The 20,417-nt window shown below is 35.9% G+C and overlaps 1 protein-coding gene across 5 annotated transcripts in view; it reads left to right on the top strand.

Moving 5' to 3' along the window:
* Nucleotides 1-20,346, top strand: part of LOC106467128 — a 38,406-nt gene extending 18,060 nt beyond the window's left edge. For 2 of the 5 annotated variants that reach the window (XM_013927447.2, XM_013927448.2), the window contains 5 exons: nt 13,651-13,910; nt 17,246-17,317; nt 17,494-17,566; nt 19,643-19,719; nt 20,260-20,340. In XM_013927447.2, the coding sequence (XP_013782901.2) occupies nt 13,663-13,910; nt 17,246-17,317; nt 17,494-17,566; nt 19,643-19,719; nt 20,260-20,317 (528 nt within the window). In that variant the 5' untranslated portion in view covers nt 13,651-13,662 and the 3' untranslated portion in view covers nt 20,318-20,340. Of the gene's footprint in view, nt 1-4,298; nt 4,377-13,650; nt 13,911-16,714; nt 16,970-17,245; nt 17,318-17,493; nt 17,567-19,642; nt 19,720-20,259 lie in introns of those variants that run through there. The other 3 variants (XM_022395260.1, XM_022395261.1, XM_022395262.1) reach the window with 3 other exon arrangements.
* Nucleotides 20,347-20,417: the final 71 nt, after the last annotated feature.

The following is a 20,417-nucleotide window of genomic DNA, read 5'->3' as shown; positions in this document are numbered from 1 at the left end:
TTGTAGGTTTATCCTTGCGATGGAATTTTAACAAACATTTGCCAGTCCCAGACTGTATTACCCCTTGGACTGTATAGGTAAAGCAGAAAGGGACAGCTTTCCAACCCTACAATGCATTATATTGAATAAATCGGTATGGTCTGCTTTTAGAAATAGGGTTTCATGGTCACCCATTGCACTGTCTTAGGTGTTGTTGATCCTCTGGACTCTCCATTACGTTTTTCCCCCTTATAATGGAGTTTGAGAGTCCTTACCACTTTTCAGTTCCAAGTTGAGAGTAAGATTGTGGTGTTCTGCTGGTGTAGATGATGTGATATCCTCCATTATGAAACCTATATAAATGGGAGTGAGCTATCAAAATTGCACCTCTTCCCTCATCCTACCCCACATGGATTTCGGTTCCCAGTGGCTGGATTTTTCGATTTAGGGTTGAACCAATCAACATAAGTCCTCACACATATATTACAGATGTCTGTATTCCTCCCTTAATTATACTCATGTTACTCCATCCGTGTTGTGGGCCATGGTGGAGGTACTTGCAGATTATTACGCTTCTTCCCTTTCCACTATCCCTTGATGCATATATTCCGAGGATGTTACTGTGCTTGGGGCAATTTCAGTCAAGTTCACTTTTGAGGAAGATGGTTTACATTACACAAACATCTTTTTGATACTGGATGTTGTCTTCCCAGATTGATCTATCAGTCAATTTTTATATTAACATGTGCCCCTTTCATGGTTCTGAGGGTTCTTGATTCTGGCCTCATGAACTTGAGGTGAAGGCGGAATGATCCTCTTTCCTACCCTAACATGGATGTTGGTACCTGATGGCTGGGTTTTGTATTGTAGTTGACTTGCCACTGGTATGATCCTTTGATGCTACCACCACATGGATATTGGTTCCTTGTGGCCTGGGTTTTGGAGTGTAGTCGACTTGCCAACAGTATGATTCTCATCCTACTCCTGCGTGGATGGCGGTTCACAGCAGCATGGGTTTTGGATCTAGTTCACTTGCCATGTATGGTCTGTTGTGCCCTAGCCACTCTACATTTAGGACACATCTATTTAATTTACCCACTTTTATAGTTTCTGGGGTAGAGTTGCATAAGTATTATGTGGTTTGGACCACTATCGAACCTTAGTTCTCTCCCACTTGGATGCACTTCTCCATTTTCTGCCCATATGTGCAACACCTTTCTACAATGGGTGAAGAGTATACCTGGTTCAGAAGTGGTGTAGTCCCCCACACCAAGTCTTAAATCTGACTGTCTCCTCTTAGGGATTGCCCTTCAGATGCTTTTGAAACAGACTTCTTTGTTTCCCTTGCACTGGTCCCTCCACCTATTCAATATGGGATTCTAGCTATTTATGTGAGTAGAGGTAATGTACTGTATCAGAAGTTATAATTTTCCTACACTGAAAATCTATTTCTGATAGGTACTTACCTCACACTTCCCACCCTTCCTCCCCACTGAGAACTGGTGCTTCCATCTTCTGCCAAAACTTGAAGTGATAGTTTGGTAGAATTGAATAGAGGAAGTTGCATGCAACATGAGAGTATGTCAAATTCTTATTGGTGGAGGGTTGACACATGATGATTTGCATGTGAGACGCATTGGAACCAGTCAATTCCAATTGAAGGGAGCTAAAAGGCTTGTGGCATGCATAAAAGTTTTTGCATATAGCACTGAATGAGAAAAGCTATTTATGTGAGAGAAGGTAAGTACCTATTGGAATTATATTTTAAGTTTAAGAAAATTATAACTTTGGTGCACCCCTAGTTATGAGGAAGTGTTTACTCAACTAATTTTGAATCTGTTCAGAATTGGCCAACACCACAAAACCTGCACAAAGTAAGAGAATTTCTTGGAATGTATTTCTACTATCATCATTTTGTGGAATAATTTGAAATAACTCATCCTCTATACAAACTGAAGAAAGAAGTAACACTATTCCTGTATTAACATACCCAAATTTTGAAAATCCAATCAAATACAGATGCAAGTGATTTTTGTGATTTTACAGTGTTATCATAAGTATAGCATGAAAAGAACAGGTGTTTGCACACTAGAGCAAGGCAATGAAATCTGAAGAAAGAAGGTATTGAACAACTCAGAAAAAGCTTTACTGTGTTGTTTGTGTTCTTAGTCATTTCTGACACTACCTATTTGGACATATATTAATACACCAGAAAGAACATGCAAAATTGAAGTGGCTTATGAATTTCTACAGTCCAGAAGGCCAGATAACAAGATGGTTCCAGAAGCTTCAGCAATACAACTTTAACATTATACCATTATGGAACCATGGAAATGGTGATAAATTATCCCAAAGATCTTGTATTACCAAAGAATGTAAATTTTCTGAAAATAGAAAAGCACAAAATAATAAAGATGAATAATCTAAAGTGCAAGAGAGCAGAATACAAGATGAAACATCCACAGATGATGATGATGATGGAAAATTAATTTTTTCTAACACTCAAAGCAGCTCAGGCAAGAGATATCTGAATCTGATTATTCAGTGGATCAGGAATGGTTCAGAATGAACCTTGTGTCAGACAGTGGTTCAGTACAGCCTAAAGATAAAAATGTATTAAGCATATTTGTTATGCCTATGAATCGGCTTGTTGTATCAAAAATGGGTCGATACCAGTGACAGTGGACAGTAATTACAACTTCAGTTGGTACACCACAGTCATTACAAGCTGAAGCACTCCTTTATCTCCACAACCTTCCAAAAGCTGGGCACTTAGATGTTAAGATGGCAGTGGAGAGGATTATAAAATATTTCTACTGGATTGGATGCTGGAAATCTGTAGACTATTAGTAACTAGAAAACAACATGGACAATTATGGTTTATTATGTTGAAACCCCACTTGTAAGAGTTGCTGTCAATTTGCATGGTCCTCTACCATGGAGCAACAGTGAGAGTAAACACATTTAGGTGATAATGGATTATTTCATCAAATGGCTAAAAGTATATTCTGTTCTAAGCAAAGAAGGAAACTCTAGCAGGGGTTGCCTGTTGAATTTTTCTCAGATTAGGGACAGAACAGAATCAATTTTAGTTGGAGAGAGATATCAGATACTAAGAATAAAAATGCTCAGGATGACAACTATTCATCAATTTTTTGATGAAATGGTGAAGAGATATAACCAATCACTATTAAGTCAATTAGAATTTATGGGGATAAACATCAAAGATGTTGGATAAAGGTCTTCTACCCCTACTCATGAATTAATAAGCAGAGATACATAAAGCTACAGGAAACGCATCAGCATCACTGTTATTTGGAAAGGAACTGAAAGTTCCATTGGTCCTTCTGTACTCGCATCATGAGGATCATCAATCAGCATTCTATTTAACAGAGAGTATGCTGTGAGACTAAGGAACATCATTGATGCCATACATCACTTCACCTAAGATAAACTTAAATCAGCCAGTGATAAGGTGAAAAGTTGCTATGATATAAATGCTGATAAGATTGGATTTCTTAGTAGTAGCATAGCAGCTGTACAAACCATGTCAAGTTAGAAGGTCTCCAAAGTTAAGTATATGTTGGTGAGAACCATATGCTGTAGTAAAAAGAATCAATGATGTGACTTACAGAATCCAGAAAGATAGGTGATCCAACTCTAAAGTAATCCACTGTAATCATATTGGAAAATACACGAATGGGAGAATAGCTAACTGGTTAGTTTCAGAGGATAGTTTCAGCAATGGTAATTCAACCCATTGAAGAACCTGAGGTTCCCATCAAGACTACTTTTAAGAGTATCACAAGGGATGAAGCCACTGGTGGATTCCTTTGACCATCTACCTGAAGGGAACTTCCCCAGTGATCATATGGAAAAAAAAAAAAGAGTTGATAAATGGCAAGAGGTCATCTCATCTTTGTACCGTAAGCCACGGAAAAGAAAACCATTAAAAATATTGGGTGGCTGGACAAATTAGGAATAGTTAATGAGTAGAGAAAGAAAGTTTTACTTTGTTAATCAAAATTTTGTTTTTACTTTGTTTCACACAATTAATTGAATGTTTGTAACTCTGTATTTCTGAATATTAATGTTGTTAAATGCTAAAAGTTGCTTTGCTGTTAACAAGAGAAACTTAATTGTATGCCATTATTTTTTGTGTATAATAGTTTTGTTCAAGGGACTTCACAATCCAGGTATTAGCAGTGTTGTAGGTTATATTTTTAAATTTATACATCCCTATTGTTGTTCCAGAGGGAGTTATGATGCCAGTTGATGTGTACACAGTGGGTTGATTGTTGAGTTAGCAAATTTGTTAGTATTTGTCTTTTACTCCAGTTTAACGAATATTGAATTTGTGTTTCAACAAAATACTACAGATATGAGAAAGTTATCAAGTAAGTGACTACTTAACATTATTTATGAAGTTTGGCACTAGTTTGTGAAACAATGTTAAGTTGTAAGATTTGTAGTGGACAGACCTTGCATGATTTGTTACTCAATAATACAAAAGATCCTCCTCAAAAAAAAGAACCATTATAATAATAAAAATCATGACATCAATATTGATAGAGGCATAATTTGTAAAGTTTGTCAATATCATTAAATTCAAATGTATTTTTAGCTGTACTAAGAGTATTGAGGTATTGCAGAATGACTTGTATTGATATGTTAGTTTGACAAATATTTGTCAAATAACCTTTATTGCAAGTGCAAAGTAATGCATTTGAGTTATAATAATTTGTATATCTTGTATAATATAGATGGTAACCAACTCAGTAGTTTGACTGAAAAAAAAAAGGATCTTGGCAAAGTGATGGTAATGTCACTCAAGCCATTGAGGCAGTGCTCTGTTGGTAGTTGCAAAGCTAATATCTTATAGTGATAGCTTAATATAATATTTTTGTTATGAGATATGAAAGGTAAGAGGTGATCCTGTTGAACTTTACATTATCCATGAGATTAATAAGATAAACACCTCTGGTTTCTTTATGTTCTGAAGTCAATAGGATGAGAAGACACAATTTCAAGATTTCAAAAAGATAGGCTAGGCCCTAATTAAGTCAGTTTTATTTTTATAACATAGTGATTGGCTTATGGAATGAGTTGCTGTCAAAAGAAGTGGGGATTTATGTTAATGTAGATTAATATTGTGATTTATCCAGTGTTATTAGATCTGTTTTTCAATAATTCATTGTTTAAGCCCCTTGCAAACCTACAAATACTTAATAGGTGAGGTGTTAAATGAAATTATATTTGAGAATCATGTATACTTAACTGTTAAGTACTGTAAGCTTTTTCTTGTTCAATTGTTCTTGCTCTATCAACAGTCACGTGACTCTTGGTTCCAATATTCTTGATCCAGTGCATTACATACATTACCTTTCCCAAAGTTTTTCTCTCTCCCACCTTCCATGTGAAGTATTGTGCAAGTGCCAGGGAAAGTACATAAACTCAGACTTTCCATCAAAAGTAGATTTTTCTTGTTAACAGTTGTGCTGTAAACTTCATACCACTGTTGGTTTTCCTTGTGAATTCTGAAGTCAATGTTAACCCTGATGTTAACATTTCAGTATATACAGAACATTCTACAACTCATTGAAATTGTTTGGAGGCCTCCTTCACACAAACTACTTTTAGTATTTAAGCTGTCATTAATCAATGTACTAGGGATTTTAATGCTGAACCATTTGTTGGTGTTCCAGTCAGATTTCCTGATCATGTGGACAGTCAATTTGTGAGACATTTGCCTTTTATTCATGTTTTCGATCAAGTCTGATCTTTTGCTCAGACATTTTTGTGATTTTTGATGGAGAAGAAGGATTTGTTTGCTAGTCCTAATCCTGAGGAAGGTTCTGCTGGTTTTATTTCACTTTTTTTCCCAGGTATGTACTATTTTAAATCTTGAACTGATTTATGTTATGCCTGAGGATGCTAGTGTTATGTTAGATGATTCAATTCATGAATCCTTGTATCTTCCACATTCTCCAGATATTTGGATTGTGAGTTTTAGCCTTCCTCTCTCTCTTTTCTTTTTTGGTTGTTGTTCCCCTTTAAGATGAAAATAGTACGCAATAGTTATAGTCCCTCAGTTTTACCTTATTTTTTCTAATTCTTAGTCTTCTTTGTCCACTGCTTCTACTTGTTCTTTTCACCACAATCAATTTGCTAGGTGTAAAAGCAAGCAGGATGGTTCTACTCAAACTTGTCAATGACCTTCACTTACAGCTGTATTCTTTTGTCTGGACTGTTGAGTGTTTGGCTAGGTTCATTTGTGGGCTTTTGGCTTCAAGATACTTGGATACAACAGATTCTTTAGCCTAGTCTTTCATTATACTTTTGACATATCCCTCTTCTTTATTTACACCCTGTATATTTTCCATTCCACTTTACCGACAGATTTTGATCAGAAAGTTTTGGATCTCTTACAAAAAGTAGCTGTCATAAGTGTTCTAAATATGTTTTCAGGTTCTTACTCGACAAGAATGGCAATAAACTGATAAGCTACCTCTTGATGGTCAAAACATAGAAAGTAGCAAGATTACAGATGAATTCGGATATGAAGATGAGTATCTTTGATATCTACCTTTGGCATCCAATGTTTGCATCGAAGAAACTTTAGTACCATTTCCATATTTTCCACATTTAAATGGGGAATCTCCATGAAATGAATGAGATCAAGACATATCTATCTCTAGTTATATTAAAAACTACTAAAAAACACTAAAAGTATAGAGAGCATTATAGGATAAGGCTGAAGAATCTCTTAAAACGTATTGGTCCAAAACCCAAGATGAGCCAATTACTGAGTTGATATTAACTGAGATATGGTGGTGGTGTGACACCCAAGAGATGTAGCAGTCTAAGTGGTAAAACTGAATGTATGTGAGAGACTGACTGGATGACAGAGTAATAATTCTGCCAATCATGCATATAAAAGTGGAAGTCAATGTCAACTGAATGAAGATGACTGGTTAATACCCAGTTAACAAGACAGAACAAATGCAACAACCTTTTTGTTAATGATGCTGGAAGAGCATGAACTATTATAAGGTATAAAAAATCTTTTACCAGCCATTTATATATCTTCCAAAAAACTAAAGGGTGAACAGTCCACTCTGTGGGAAGAAGTCAATGATCTCAGGAAAGAGAATCTACCAAAATATTCATCACATTTATAACATAATATGCTGGGAGGTAAACATGCTTAGATAATGGATCTATGGTCCAACACCACAGGGAAGCAAGATCCTGTTGGAGGTATAGCACGTGAGAATGACCCAAGGGACTAATTTTATGAAGTAAAGCTATCATCCCCAAAGCAGAAAGGATGTCTTTTGAAAAAAACTGACAATCAAGAAGTGATTAACAGCTGCAAGCTACAAGAAGGGTAGTGTCACTCTCCTATTGGTGAAGGGTTGCTGCATAATCATTTGCATATTAGTATGCAGATATCTCATGTTAACATACGTCAGGGTAAGTGGGATTATCAAGGCTAGTGAGGAGTGAAAATTTGCCCCAGTAGAGGGCAGTATAAATTGAGAAATGCTTTTTGTGAGAGGGTAAGATATCATATTGAAAATTTTATATTTTTAGATTTAAGTGAATTTCAAGCAGGTAATTACCTCTGAAATACTACAAGCCTTATCTTGTTGTGTCATTTTCATTCTATCAGCAACCATGTAACTTAATTCTGAATGTCCTTGATGGAATGCAGTACATGCATCAGCTCACCCAAAGTTCTTCATTTTTCTATCTTCCACATGATTTACTGTGTATGTGCTAGGGAAGCTACACAAGCTCTACTTCCCTACCACAAGCCACATTTAGTTGTTTGAAATTGTGAAATAGATGAAATAGTTGTGGGGAGGTGTTTCAGAGTTAAATACCTGTGTTACATTCATTTTACTTCTAAAAATGTAAAAAACCTCTGAAATAATTTAAACCGGAATAACCACACTAAAATAGAGATGGAACCAAAGTGTGTCATAAAAACAGACAACTGGATTATCAGACTGTGGGACAGAAAAAGTAACATACCAAGACCATAACAATATTGAGTGGTGAGAACAAGCAAAGCTGTAGCAGAATCGAGAACCAGAGTAATATGAATTGGACTGTATTCACCTGGAAGAATGTAGCAGAGAAGAAAAAAAAGCCTTAAAAGAAACTGGACCAAAAATGTTAATGGAAGGTCCCTGTAATCATAAACTGAAAAGGCTGGTAAAGTCACAAAACCAACCTAGTCAAACAGGAGTGTAATTAATCTCTATTATAGATTCCACCTGGCTTGGAGTATCACCACATGTAGTGTATAAAACCTTGAAGTTGAAGAGACACAGATACAAGTAAAAGTTTAAAATTGTATTTTGATTCACCCACAACCAGCCCCCCTGTGACTGGGATGCCAAAGACATCTCCAAATGTTGAATATGATGAGATTAAACCCAAAATACACTCTTAAGATGGCCCAAGTAGACCACCTAAAACTGTGCGTGCAAAATTCTTGGAAGTGAAGCATGAGAGAAAAAGAGAGAAGAAAAATATAATTCATAACTCTTCACCAAAATTAACAGAAAGGAAGTTGAAAGGCCTGAAAAACAAGAAAATAAAAACCTTTGCATAAGTCACGACTTCACCAGCTGTTGCCCCTACAGTGGATTTCCCATCTACATACACTGGGTTGGAATCAAGATTGTCAGCACATGAAGTAATGGCTCTGGTGCATCAGGAATTGACCAATTTCATGCAAAATTCAGAACAAACTGAGGATTGTCCTATCAAACCTGCTCAAGGCTTGATTGATTTGGAAGAGGCAGACATGGACAGCCTTTTTTCTCACTCCTGAATGTCCCTCAGCACATGAAGTAATGGCTCTGGTGCATCAGGAATTGACCAATGTCATGCAAAATTCAGAACAAACTGAGGATTGTCCTATCAAACCTGCTCAAGGCTTGATTGATTTGGAAGAGGCAGACTTGGACAGCCTTTTTTCTCACTCCTGAATGTCCCTCTCAATCGTGTGTCTTTGGGAGGAATTGCCCAGGCCCCTTCACCTTTTGTGGAATTGATTAATCAGGGAGGTTATGTTCTGTCCTTATCTCCCGTTCCCTATGGTTCCACCTTTAACCTTCTCAGGGACGAGTCTATAGGTCAGTATTTAGTGTTTCCTCTTTCCCCAGATATTAGGATTCATGTGAGTTGCTTTGGGGGAGCAATTGCATTCAGGAGTCAGTATGCCTTAACTCCCACATACTATGGACGATTTTGATTATCATCATTCTGACTTTCATTATTTATACTCATAACAATTGGAGTTGCTTATCCTTTTGTGGGGATCAGACCCTAATTTTTCAGTTGCCTTTTCTTCTGCCAGTTCTGGCTTGTTGGTACCATGTCAGGTGTCATTTTCAGGACATTCAGTTTCAGTGACTATGTTCTTGGGTTAAGGCTCATGAGGGCCAGACTCCTTCACTTTGCCCACGTTTGGAGGAACTTTGCTGTGGATACTTGGGTTCTGTGAGTTGTCTCAGAGGGTCCAATCACAGATCCTGTTTCATGTCAGCTTCTTTTGGAAGTGGTTCAAGCCTTACACCATAAGTGGGGGAACAACAAACTGATGAGAAGAAACCCCAAGAAGAGAAGGACCACCTCACTCGATGGACAAAATGGAGGATTGGTGCCCAGTCATTGATTTATCATCTCTGAATTGCTTCTTAGTCTTTTCCAAGTTCACCATAGAGTAATATTTCTCACATCCCATGCATCCAGTTTATATTTTCATTTTGTTCTTCAAGGGTGTGTGTTTCAGGCACTCCATTCAGACTTGCCTTGGTGCCTTATGGGTTCTGTTGCATAGTCTGGGCATTTTCCCACCTGATTCATGCTAGGGGCTTTTGTTTCCATCATTACATGAATGACTGGCTACTTCTGGTCTTCTCACTTGAAGAATCTGCCCCAGTTACTTAGTTTCTTCTCCAGGAAGATGCCAGGGTGGGTTGGCTTGTCAAGATGGAAAAGTTTTTTTTTACACCCATGACAAAATTTTTCGTTCGCCTTTGGGTATTTTTCTAGTTCATGATCAGTTGAGCCCAACCTTCTCCCTTTCATTTGAGAGCTATGGAACATCTCGTATGCAATGTTTCTTCCTCTACTTCTCTAACTGTGTGAGAATTTCTCATTCTTTTGGGCAAGTGGGCTTCTTTGGAAGCTCTCATTCCTCTTGGTTGCACCGACATTTGTCATCTTCAGTGGGTTTTGTTAGACCAATGGAACGATGTTTGGGATCCCATAGATGCCCCTCTCACCCTTTCCCCTTCCTTCCAGACAGACTCCATCTGGTGGCTGAAACAACACTGCTATGGGTGTTCCTCTTCCTCCTTGTCCATCTTTTAACAGATGCTTCTTTTTCTGGTTGGGGATATATCTTGACACTCAAGAGGTTTTGGCATTAAGGATTCTTTTCAAGTCCTCTCTCCATATCAATCTTGGATCTCCTTGTGGTTCATTGATCTTTACTTCACTTCCTGCAGGCTCTTTGGGGCAGGTTGGTTATGGTATACTCTGAAAATTCTATATCCGTCTCATACATCTTCAGGCTAGTGGCACTGAATCGAGAGACCTCTGTTTTCAAACATTGGATCTCCTATATTGGGCCCACAGCCATCATGTCACTTTGTTGCCCTGACTCTTGTTGTGGATCAGTTATCCAATCCAAACAAGATTCTACCTTTGTAGTGGTTTTTGGATCCTCAAGTTTTTTAGAGATTGTGTGCTCAGTGGGGTGTTCCAGATTTGGATGCTCTTGCCACATCCATACATATCTTCCTCGATTTTGGTCTCCTGTTCCTTATCCTTGGCTGGGACAGTAGGTGCTCTCAGTCTGGATTAGATGGGTTGGTACCTATATGCATATCCTACTATTCATCTCCTCCCATGTTTCCTCCCCAAAATTCAGACAACTCCTTGTTGTGTTCTGTTGGGGCACCATATTGACTGGCTCAAATGTGGGTTCCACTGCTGTGCAAGCTTTTGATGTTGCCCTCCTTCCTTTATCTCCAATGCTCTAACATCAGCCCCAATCAAGCATGCATCATCATCTGTTCTCACACTCTATCTTCACGCATGGTTATTTATATGGTCCCTTACCAGTAGAGCTAGACTTTTGCATCATGTGACTTCCTTAACTTCCCATCATGTCTATCCTTCCTCCATGGTGGTATACTAACGTAAGTGGTACACGTACTGCTGTTGGTCTGTTTCACATAGTTATCATCCATCCCATCCTAATGTTCCTCACTTCATGTCCATTTTTGACAGAGGCCTTTCAGTTTCCTCTGTTGTGGGCTATCAGGCAGCTTTTGCAGCCATGTTTTAGGTTTCCAAATAGGCTTGCATGTTCCAGTCACCAGTCTTGTCCATGTTTCATTCCTTCCACAGTTCCAGTCCTCCTCGCCGTGCTTCATTCTTTGTTTGGAATATCAGTGTGGCCCTGCATGCTTTTACCCATCCTTTTTTCAAACCTTTGTCTTCATTATTTCACTTTGCTTGAAGTCCCTTTTCTTACTCATATTGATGTGCCAGCATCTTATTCAGTTGTGTTCACTATTGATATCCACCATGTTTTTGTTTTATAGTTCCTACATTATCCTCTTTCCAGATTGTTACTTTGGCTGTTGAGAGTGTAATTCTGCATTCAGACCCATTTCTCTTCATTCCATATCCCACTTTTATAACTGTTCTAATTCTGACTGCCTCCTTTGCAAGGTCAGGGCTCTTTGACATGCCCTGCTCTCTTCCATGGTTCATGTTTCTGTTTGTTTATTCCTTGGACTCCTAACCACTTCAACGACCTTTCTCCCATTATCCTTATGGGTTAGGTTTTCCAGTTGAGTCACCTGGTGTGTTCTTCCCTTTTCTTCTGATGTTTGTTATCTTTTTCATGTTTTATCCCATCAGATCCATCACCTACCTTTGTTCCTGGCTGCACATTTCCATCTTCCTTTGGGAGACATCATCAGTGCAGGTATGTGGACCACTCTGCCTACCTTTATACCTGTATTTCTCAGTGAGTGGTAAGTACTCCATTCATTTTCTTTTCTTTGCAGTGGCTTTTCTAGTATATTTAGATTCTATTGTGTGGCAAGTGTTGCCTGAGCGGGTATACATAGTCTTAAATCCACTGTAAGACCTGTGTTCATATAACATCTCCGTGGTATTGAGGCTCTTCCTACCACAGACCTGATGTACAATTCCAGATGGCACCAGATGCTGGTTGATCGACTCTGTCAACATGATCTCTCTGCTTTTGAAAATACAATGTAATATAACAGATTGTATTATGCCCACCATTGAGATGGGGTGTTCTGAATGTAAACCTTGCAGTATTTTACTACATAAACATGTTCATCTCAGACCATACATTCATGGATTAACATAAGTAAAGTATACTGGGATTACTGCCCATCTCTGACGATCTGTGGCATTTGAGGCTCTTTCTACTGCAGACCTGATATACACTTCCAGATGCCACTAGGTATTGTTTGATCAGCTCTGTTAATGTGCTGACATTGCTTTTCAAAATAGGGTATTGCAGTTATCCATTGCACTGTCTTTGGTCCTGGAATTCTCCAGACTCTCCAATGCACTTTTTCCCTCCTCCTTATAGTGGAGTATGGGAGTCCTTTCCATTTTCTAGCTGCTGGGATGGTGGACCATGAAGGTCTGTTCTTCTGAAAGTGAACAAAATTTATATATTTTCTTTTCCCTCTTCTCTCCTGCTTCACTTCTGACAGTTTTGCACTCACTGTTTCAGGTGATCACGACAACTGCTGTTGCTCCTGCAGTGGATTTTCTGCCCACATACACGGAGTCAGAACCAAGGTTGTTGGCATATGAAATGACAGTTCTAGTGCTTCAGGAATTGGTCAATTTCATGCAACTTCCAGAATAAACTGAAGATTGTCCTATCATACCTGCTCAAGGTTTGATTGTCAGTAGGAAGGGCTCAGCCAAAGGGGCAAACTGCAATATATGGCATAGTGCTACATCCAACACCTGGCAGCTTCTGGAATTGTACATCAGGTCTGTCGCAGGTAGGGTGTCACGCCATCTACACTGGCAGAATGCCACCACTCTACTCTCAACTGAGTGGTGGTAACTTCCCACCAGAATTAACAAAATGTTAAATAACAAATGTAACTGATTCAAAAAGAAGTTGAAATGCCTGAAAAATAAGAAAGTAAAAATGTTTGCGTAAGTCAAACGTGAGTGAAAAACATGTCTATACAAAAAGACTGCCAATTGAGAAGTAATTAACAGCTGTAAGATTAGAGGGCACTAGCTACAATAGGGGTAGTGTCACACTCCCATTGGTGGAGGGTTGCTGCATAATCATTTGCTTATCAGTATATAGATATCTCAAGTTAATATGTGTCAGGATAAGTGGGAGTATCAAGGCCAGTGGCAAGTGAAGATTTACATCAGTAGAGGGAAGTATAAGTCAAGAAAAGCTTTTTGTGAGTATTTATCAGAAATGCATTTTTGGTTTAGGAAAATGCTAACTTTCATTTATGGTAACTTTTGAAACTTGTAACCCACATAGTTAACTACGGATAATAACTGTCTATTAAAACTAATTTTTGATACAGTTCCATTATTTTATTTGAACAGGTACCATGCACAATGGGAAGGCCCAAATCTAATAAAAAGAATTCAAAATCATCACAGATGGGACAAAGCACAAAAGAAAATAGAAGAAAGCAAAGAACAGTAAAAATTAAACCAAAGAGGACATCACCCAGTATCAAACATGAAGAGGAAAAGGGTTTTTATTGTGCATATACAATACCTAAGTCAAAGTTTCAGAAATGGGCACCATTAAAAGAATCAACATTCAAATATATAAAAGATATCATTACTTTTTCAACTAGGTATATTTAGTACTTTTTAGAATAAGAATTTTGGGATAATGTTTTTTCTTTGGCTTTTTCTTCCAAATGAAAATGGCCTAATCCAGTTTATGCACATGTTGTATGCTTAGAATAATTTCAAGCACTTATCTTGAAATAATTGAAATCATTATTGATATAAAAATTAAAATATAAGCAATATAAGGATTAAAACTTATTTTGCAAACTTTGCTAAACATTTTTTTGTGTGAATTTCCAGTAAAATGTATAAGCAATAACAATGTTTGTTAAATGAGATAAAAGCAACTTTTTACATTGCACAAACTTTTATTTAGGTAATTATTTGCAAATAGTTTTGTAAATATAACTAGCACATAAAACTTAAAATGCACTAATTGACCACCTTTTTATGACTCCTACCTCATATGAGCTTGAACATCTTTTATTGTGATAATAGTTTGGACTCAGCATGGTATACATCTCGCAAGATGTTAGAAGGTGTCATGTTAGGCTGTAGCCTACTCTTCATTGCATATGCTCTGTAGTTAGTCCCAAGATGTCTACACCAGATTGATGGTGAATATGATGATCAGTTTTATCCAAAAGATGCTTAATTGGATTGACATCTGGTGGTTGTGCTAGGAAAGGAAAATGACTAAAGTCATTATGTTCTTCAAATCAATTTTGGACAATATTAGCATGTCGGATTATTTTTACTGTGCTGTCAGAACAGAAAAAGTGAAATGTGACTCATTGGGCTATAGATATTAATACAATCTTGGAACTTCACCACATCATTACAGTCTGTGTTACCACATCTTGTCATGACTGTGCATCTTGACAATAGCCAGCAGCATAGTTTCCACTATAAAACATACTGTCATAAGGAGTGGTGTGTCTAAAGCACATCACTACTCCCTGCTTGTTTTCTATATCCATCTAGGGTATGAGGACGTTTCCTGGTAGCCATTTTTTTCATTAGTCCAATCACAAAGAAATTCATAAACTGCATATTAGCGACTCGAATGATATGTCTTCATATCGAATAGCATGCATGTCCATTTCATTCTATAGCTGCTTGATTTATACAACTGTTAAAAAGGAGGTATGACTGAAAGCCTTACCTTGGTGAACCCATACCATGTTGGCCTTATTTCTGTAAAAATCCAGTATTTCTGTGTGGTACAAAGGGTCCAGGACATTAGTTTTAATAGTAAGCAGAGTTCACTATAAAATTTATATTCACTCTCCTCTCCTGATCCTTAACTTGCCCCTGGCATAGTATCTAGCAGTGATCATGAATCCCTTTGAAAAAGGTTCAGGAACTGCCATGTTCTACTTTCAGAAATGTTTTTCAGTCATTGATTAGTAGAAAATGGCATAAAGTTTGTTACAGGTATAAAGGTACACATATGCTTTGTTAAGTGTTATAACTGCCATTTTGCCTCAGGTAGGTACCATTCACACAGTTAGTCTTTCCTTCCTGGATATATTGTGGAAGTGACTTGTGTTGCTTTTTCAGACGTAGATCCTTTTTTGATGGGTATGTGAATGGCTTTATCCACTGACCTTTGTGTTTATCCACCTGTTACAAAACATTACACTTTGCTTACCATGGTTGGAGTATAGGTTATTGCATGTCTGTTGTTTTTTTTGGTGGTCCTGGTGTACTAAGTTGATCCATTTTTCTTTGTCTTTTTAATGCCATTAAGTACAAGGAATATCCCTGTCTTGGAAATGTTAAATCCCTTATCTGAACACATATTTATGATCTGAGTATATATGTTATGTTGGAGAGGGCTGTTACATACTCTGCCCAAAAGAAAATTTTGGGTGGCATCACACTACCTACGAAAAACCAATGTCAAAATATAGTTCTAATACATGCCATTACACCACAACTTTATGTTGGCTATGGTTATCATGTGATTTGCATATTTAAAATTGTTGTAATATAATGTATCAACTCTCTCTCTGTTGTATACTTCCAGACATTAGTTTAACACAGTTTGTATTCTAAACACCATAGAAGCCATGTTTCCTTGTTTACATCTAAGTGGTTTTTGGTTGATATATGATATTTTTCTTCACATGATGAAGTTGGAGATGACTGCTGTTGAAGGAATTGGTCATTTTGGCACTGGTTGACTTCTGTTGCACTTTACAACGTTTTCCAATCTTGTTTTCTTTTAATCTGCCACAAACAGTTAACATGTATGATTTTCCTAGTTGAAGACATTCCTTTTCAAATACCACTGCTGTTTAAATCTAAGGATAGATATCTTTGAATAACCAAATAGTCTTTGATAATAAACACTTTTTCTAGGTTGGCATCTATTATGCTTTTTTGAAGGCTTAGGAGATCCTTTGTCTTACATACTATATTGCAGACTAATCATAATATCACTGCATCTCTGTATCAAGCAGTTATTGGACACATTAAGTGTATGTTGTACATGAAAAAATAAAAGTATTCTCAGGTGTTTCATGAAAAATGAAAAGTTTCAAACTTGTACAATTTGTCTCAAAATGTTTTGGAGGCATTTGTGATGTGGAAAAGGGCAGACCAGTTTTATTCTTAATGAGAATAAAGATTTATTTGACCATGCCAGTCATATGTTTAATATTATGCTTGGCCATCTTGTTCATTTGTTTGTTATATCAATTCAACTTTTTATGCATACATGTGTGGATTTTTTTGCATTATTATCTAGCAACAAGCAAGATTTAGCTGTTCCATTACAGTGGGAACCAAAGGTTATTTTTTTATTAAAATCGTAGTTGATCATATTTTTTATATTTTCCAGTACGTGATGCAATACATACTACATGTAAAAAAAATTAAGAATCACAATCCTGATCAAACAAAATGAGAAGAAAAAAGTGATGTTCATCATAACATCATTCATTGTTTGACAGGAAATAAAATCAGGGAAAGGCAGCTAGAGGGAATAAGTGTTATCCATCCATTCTCCAATATTTGTTGGATGTCCCTTTGTGTGTATAAATTACACAAAGTGATGGCTGGAATTCTTTCATCTTGGGTTGTGAAGAAAACAAACTGATATGACTTTATATAAATGAGTATTTATAGGCAGTGGGCAAGATTTCCATTTAAAACATTGATTTTTTTTCTAAATGCTTCTCTATCTTTTAAAAAATGTTAATAAGCATTTTCAATCCTTTTTATGCATGTAATAAAAGTTACATATTCTTAATGAAACCTCTAATTTAATGAATGAACACGAGTGAGACCCAAGAAAGTTGTTTGTCAGTGTATATTTTTTATATGAATGAGTTCAGACTAGAGATTTTTTATAAGATAGTAAAGTTTTACTAATTAAATTTTATAATAGCATCCTGCTTGAAAAACAGAGAACAATTTATCAATCAAGTACAATGGAAGTTATGGGTTTGCTACAGAAAAGGTAAATATCAAATTATATTTTATTTTTCAGTGAAGTTTAGAAAATAACTAAAAAATATAGAACTTGCCTTTATTTATTAAGCAATTATAATAAGTAGCAATAACTTTATGCAATACAATTTGTGGTTGATTAATCAACTTTTTTTTGACATTATTTATTTTTCTGTTTTTCATTAGAATTGAATCAGTAATGAAACTAGTGAAGGCACCTGTTACAACAGTGGATTATTACAAAGTTGACACACTTTTGGTAAAGTAGTTTGTTTGAAAAAAAAAAGTGACTTAACATCTGTATCTGCAGTGATCTTTCTTTTTTTCCCCATGTACCAGGGCTTTAAATTAGCTGCAGTTATGGCTAGCTGGAAGAAAGCCAGCAAATTCTAGTGTTTAACCAATGACCACATGCATTTTTTTTCCCAGTTGATAATCCAGGCATGATTATGAGTATTCAGACAAAATATATGGGAAAAACCACTCTACATAATTAAGCAATAAGCCTTTTCCAGTAGCTTGTTGCACATCTTTTAGTGGGATTCTCCAAATTTAAAATGTCAATTAAAAACAATGTATTCAAGTGGTGTTTCAGTTTTGTTTCATTTCTTGTTAGGAAATGTAATTACTGTCACAAAATACAGCTAAAATTTGATAGTTTATTAAAAATGTGAAACCAAAAATGCAACTCCTGGAAAGTCACACCAGTAGCCAAGTTATATCCACTAAGGCCATTTAACTCATGAATTTTCTTTTGTTACTTGACGTCAAGTAACTTTTAAATTAACTGATAAACATTAGATAGTGGCCAGAAAGCTTTGTTTCAAGTCCAGAATAAGAACTCTTTATTCTTGCTTATGGAAATCCTCAACATAATGGATTTTCTTCAATGTTATCCTACTTTTTTGCAAGGAACCAGGAAGTATGGTTACAGTTTTTTTACTAATTATATTTGATCTTATGTTCGGTGATTTTTTGAGTATTTATAATTGTTACCGTATTTAATACACGATGCTGGGAGCATGCATGCTGGAGTTTCTAGAAGGATCATGAATTTTTCTGGCAACTCTAGTTTGTTCCAGGCACCCTCTTTTTTAATATATAAGCCCGGCAAATAAAGCCAGCGAAAAGAGATAGACAGATAATTGAGTCAAGTGAGTGGTAGTGACAGTAATATAAAGCATGCGTTTTGTTATCGAGATTGCAGACGTATTGACTGTGGAAATTCTGTGTATTACAAAGTTATATCGAGAAAGAATAAACTAGTTTTAATTAGGAAAAGACCTGTGTCGCTAAAGTTCCTCAGAAAGAATTTATACAGAAAATTAACAAACGACCAGATACGTAACAATATGTACATATGACTTCCGCTGTCATAACAATATATACATATATGGTTAGGGGCATATTTCAGGTTACATATATATATTTGGTTTCACATTCTAATAGAGAACTTAGTTTACTTAGTGACATTTATGATTTTGAAAACAGCTAAAACTAAAATTGTCAATAAATGAAAGAGTTTTATTAAAGTGTTCACATTGTGGCCCTTTTTGATGAAGAAGTAGAAGTTTGAATTGGTAAAATTTAGGAAAGTTATATTTTAGCCCTTCCATAAAACTGCAATCAGTGAATGGATCTCAAGGAACAAACTTTTGTGAAACTACTTAATGTGTAGAGTTGTAAAAAAAGTTTAATAATTTATTGATTTACAGAAGTCAATTAAAAAATTGAAAAAGCTTTAAGTTAAAGGGTTTAGATTTGGAAACTATGTTGCTTAGGAAAACTGTCTTAATTTATTCAGATTTAAGGTCACTTAACCCCAAAGGATTTTGACCTTCAGTTTTCTTTCTAAAAGCAACTGTGCTGATGAGAGGGATCTCACCTCTGGGCTTATATGCATGTAAAGATAACAATTTTTATTCCCATTGTAAAAAGAGCACTTATCTAGAGGAAATCTTTAAATTTTTGTGACAAACTTCAGAAGATTCATTAGGTTTAATCCATCTCACTGCTATGTCTTTTATTCACTGCTTCTATAATAAGAATTTAAGGTTAAACAAATATACTTAATGATATATATAGTTTTGGAGAACCACGTATTAGTTTTGTTGCATAATTTATACTTAAAAATAACTTAAAAAAAAGATAAAATTTCAACATTGTTTAGGTTCAAGAATTTCAAAATACCCAAAGAAAATGCGAAGTAACCTTGTAATCATTGACGTGATAATTAACTAGCAAAACAGTACACAGTGTTTGTTGTTTTATGATTAACTTTGTTTTTAGTTTGGACTCTTATCATACATACATTTTTATTCTTCTGTATATGTAGTCACAGCAAGAAAGAGTACTTAATAAATTGCAGGTGAAATCTAACTGGCTGTCTAAAGTTCTGAAAGAAGAAGAAAGGTAATGCCAAGTTGTTTATGATTTTCTTCCTACTTGATTTTAATATAATAATTGTGTTAAATTGTTCAATAGCATTTTTAAAACAGTCCTGTTGGTATATTTTTGTTGATAAATAACAATGAACATTTTTGTACAATTTATTGAAGGTCCTATAAAATGAAATAAATGCCAAGGTTGTGAAAATGAATTAAATAGGTGTAAAAATCTTCATACTTTGCTTGAGTGTTGTTGAAAGATAGTTTTTCTTTCAAGGTCTAGAGGGGGGTCACATTCTGAGCTTGGGTGCCTTATAATTTCAAAAACTTTTCTTCATGCTGTGATATTTTTTTTCAGAGTTAAAAACATTTATATTAATGTAACAATTAATATACCCTTAGAAATCTTGTACTATTAATAGCTTTGGTTTCTAAGTTGTTGAAATTACTAGTACAATACTATATCACCAAATCTGTGTTAGCATTAGAATAAAAATTATATTAAGTCATGTTTCTAATTTCAATTAGCCACAAAAGTTAACATGGATTTATTGTTTTATTGTAGTGGCTATAAATATGCCGTTAATGCTACACTTGTGCAGACAGTGACATTTTTAGAATAGGAACTCAAATTTGTGGTAATTTTTATACTTCCAGACAGTGTTACCTGCCCATTGCTACGGGTTCAGTCCCAAGGACTGACCTCGTAAACATTTTGTGCTT

The sequence above is a fragment of the Limulus polyphemus genome, unplaced genomic scaffold (genome assembly GCF_000517525.1).
Source record: "Limulus polyphemus unplaced genomic scaffold, Limulus_polyphemus-2.1.2 Scaffold2497, whole genome shotgun sequence".
Taxonomy (NCBI): domain Eukaryota; kingdom Metazoa; phylum Arthropoda; class Merostomata; order Xiphosura; family Limulidae; genus Limulus; species Limulus polyphemus.
Note: the sequence above shows the minus strand (reverse complement) of the source record. Positions and strands in the feature narration are given on the sequence as shown.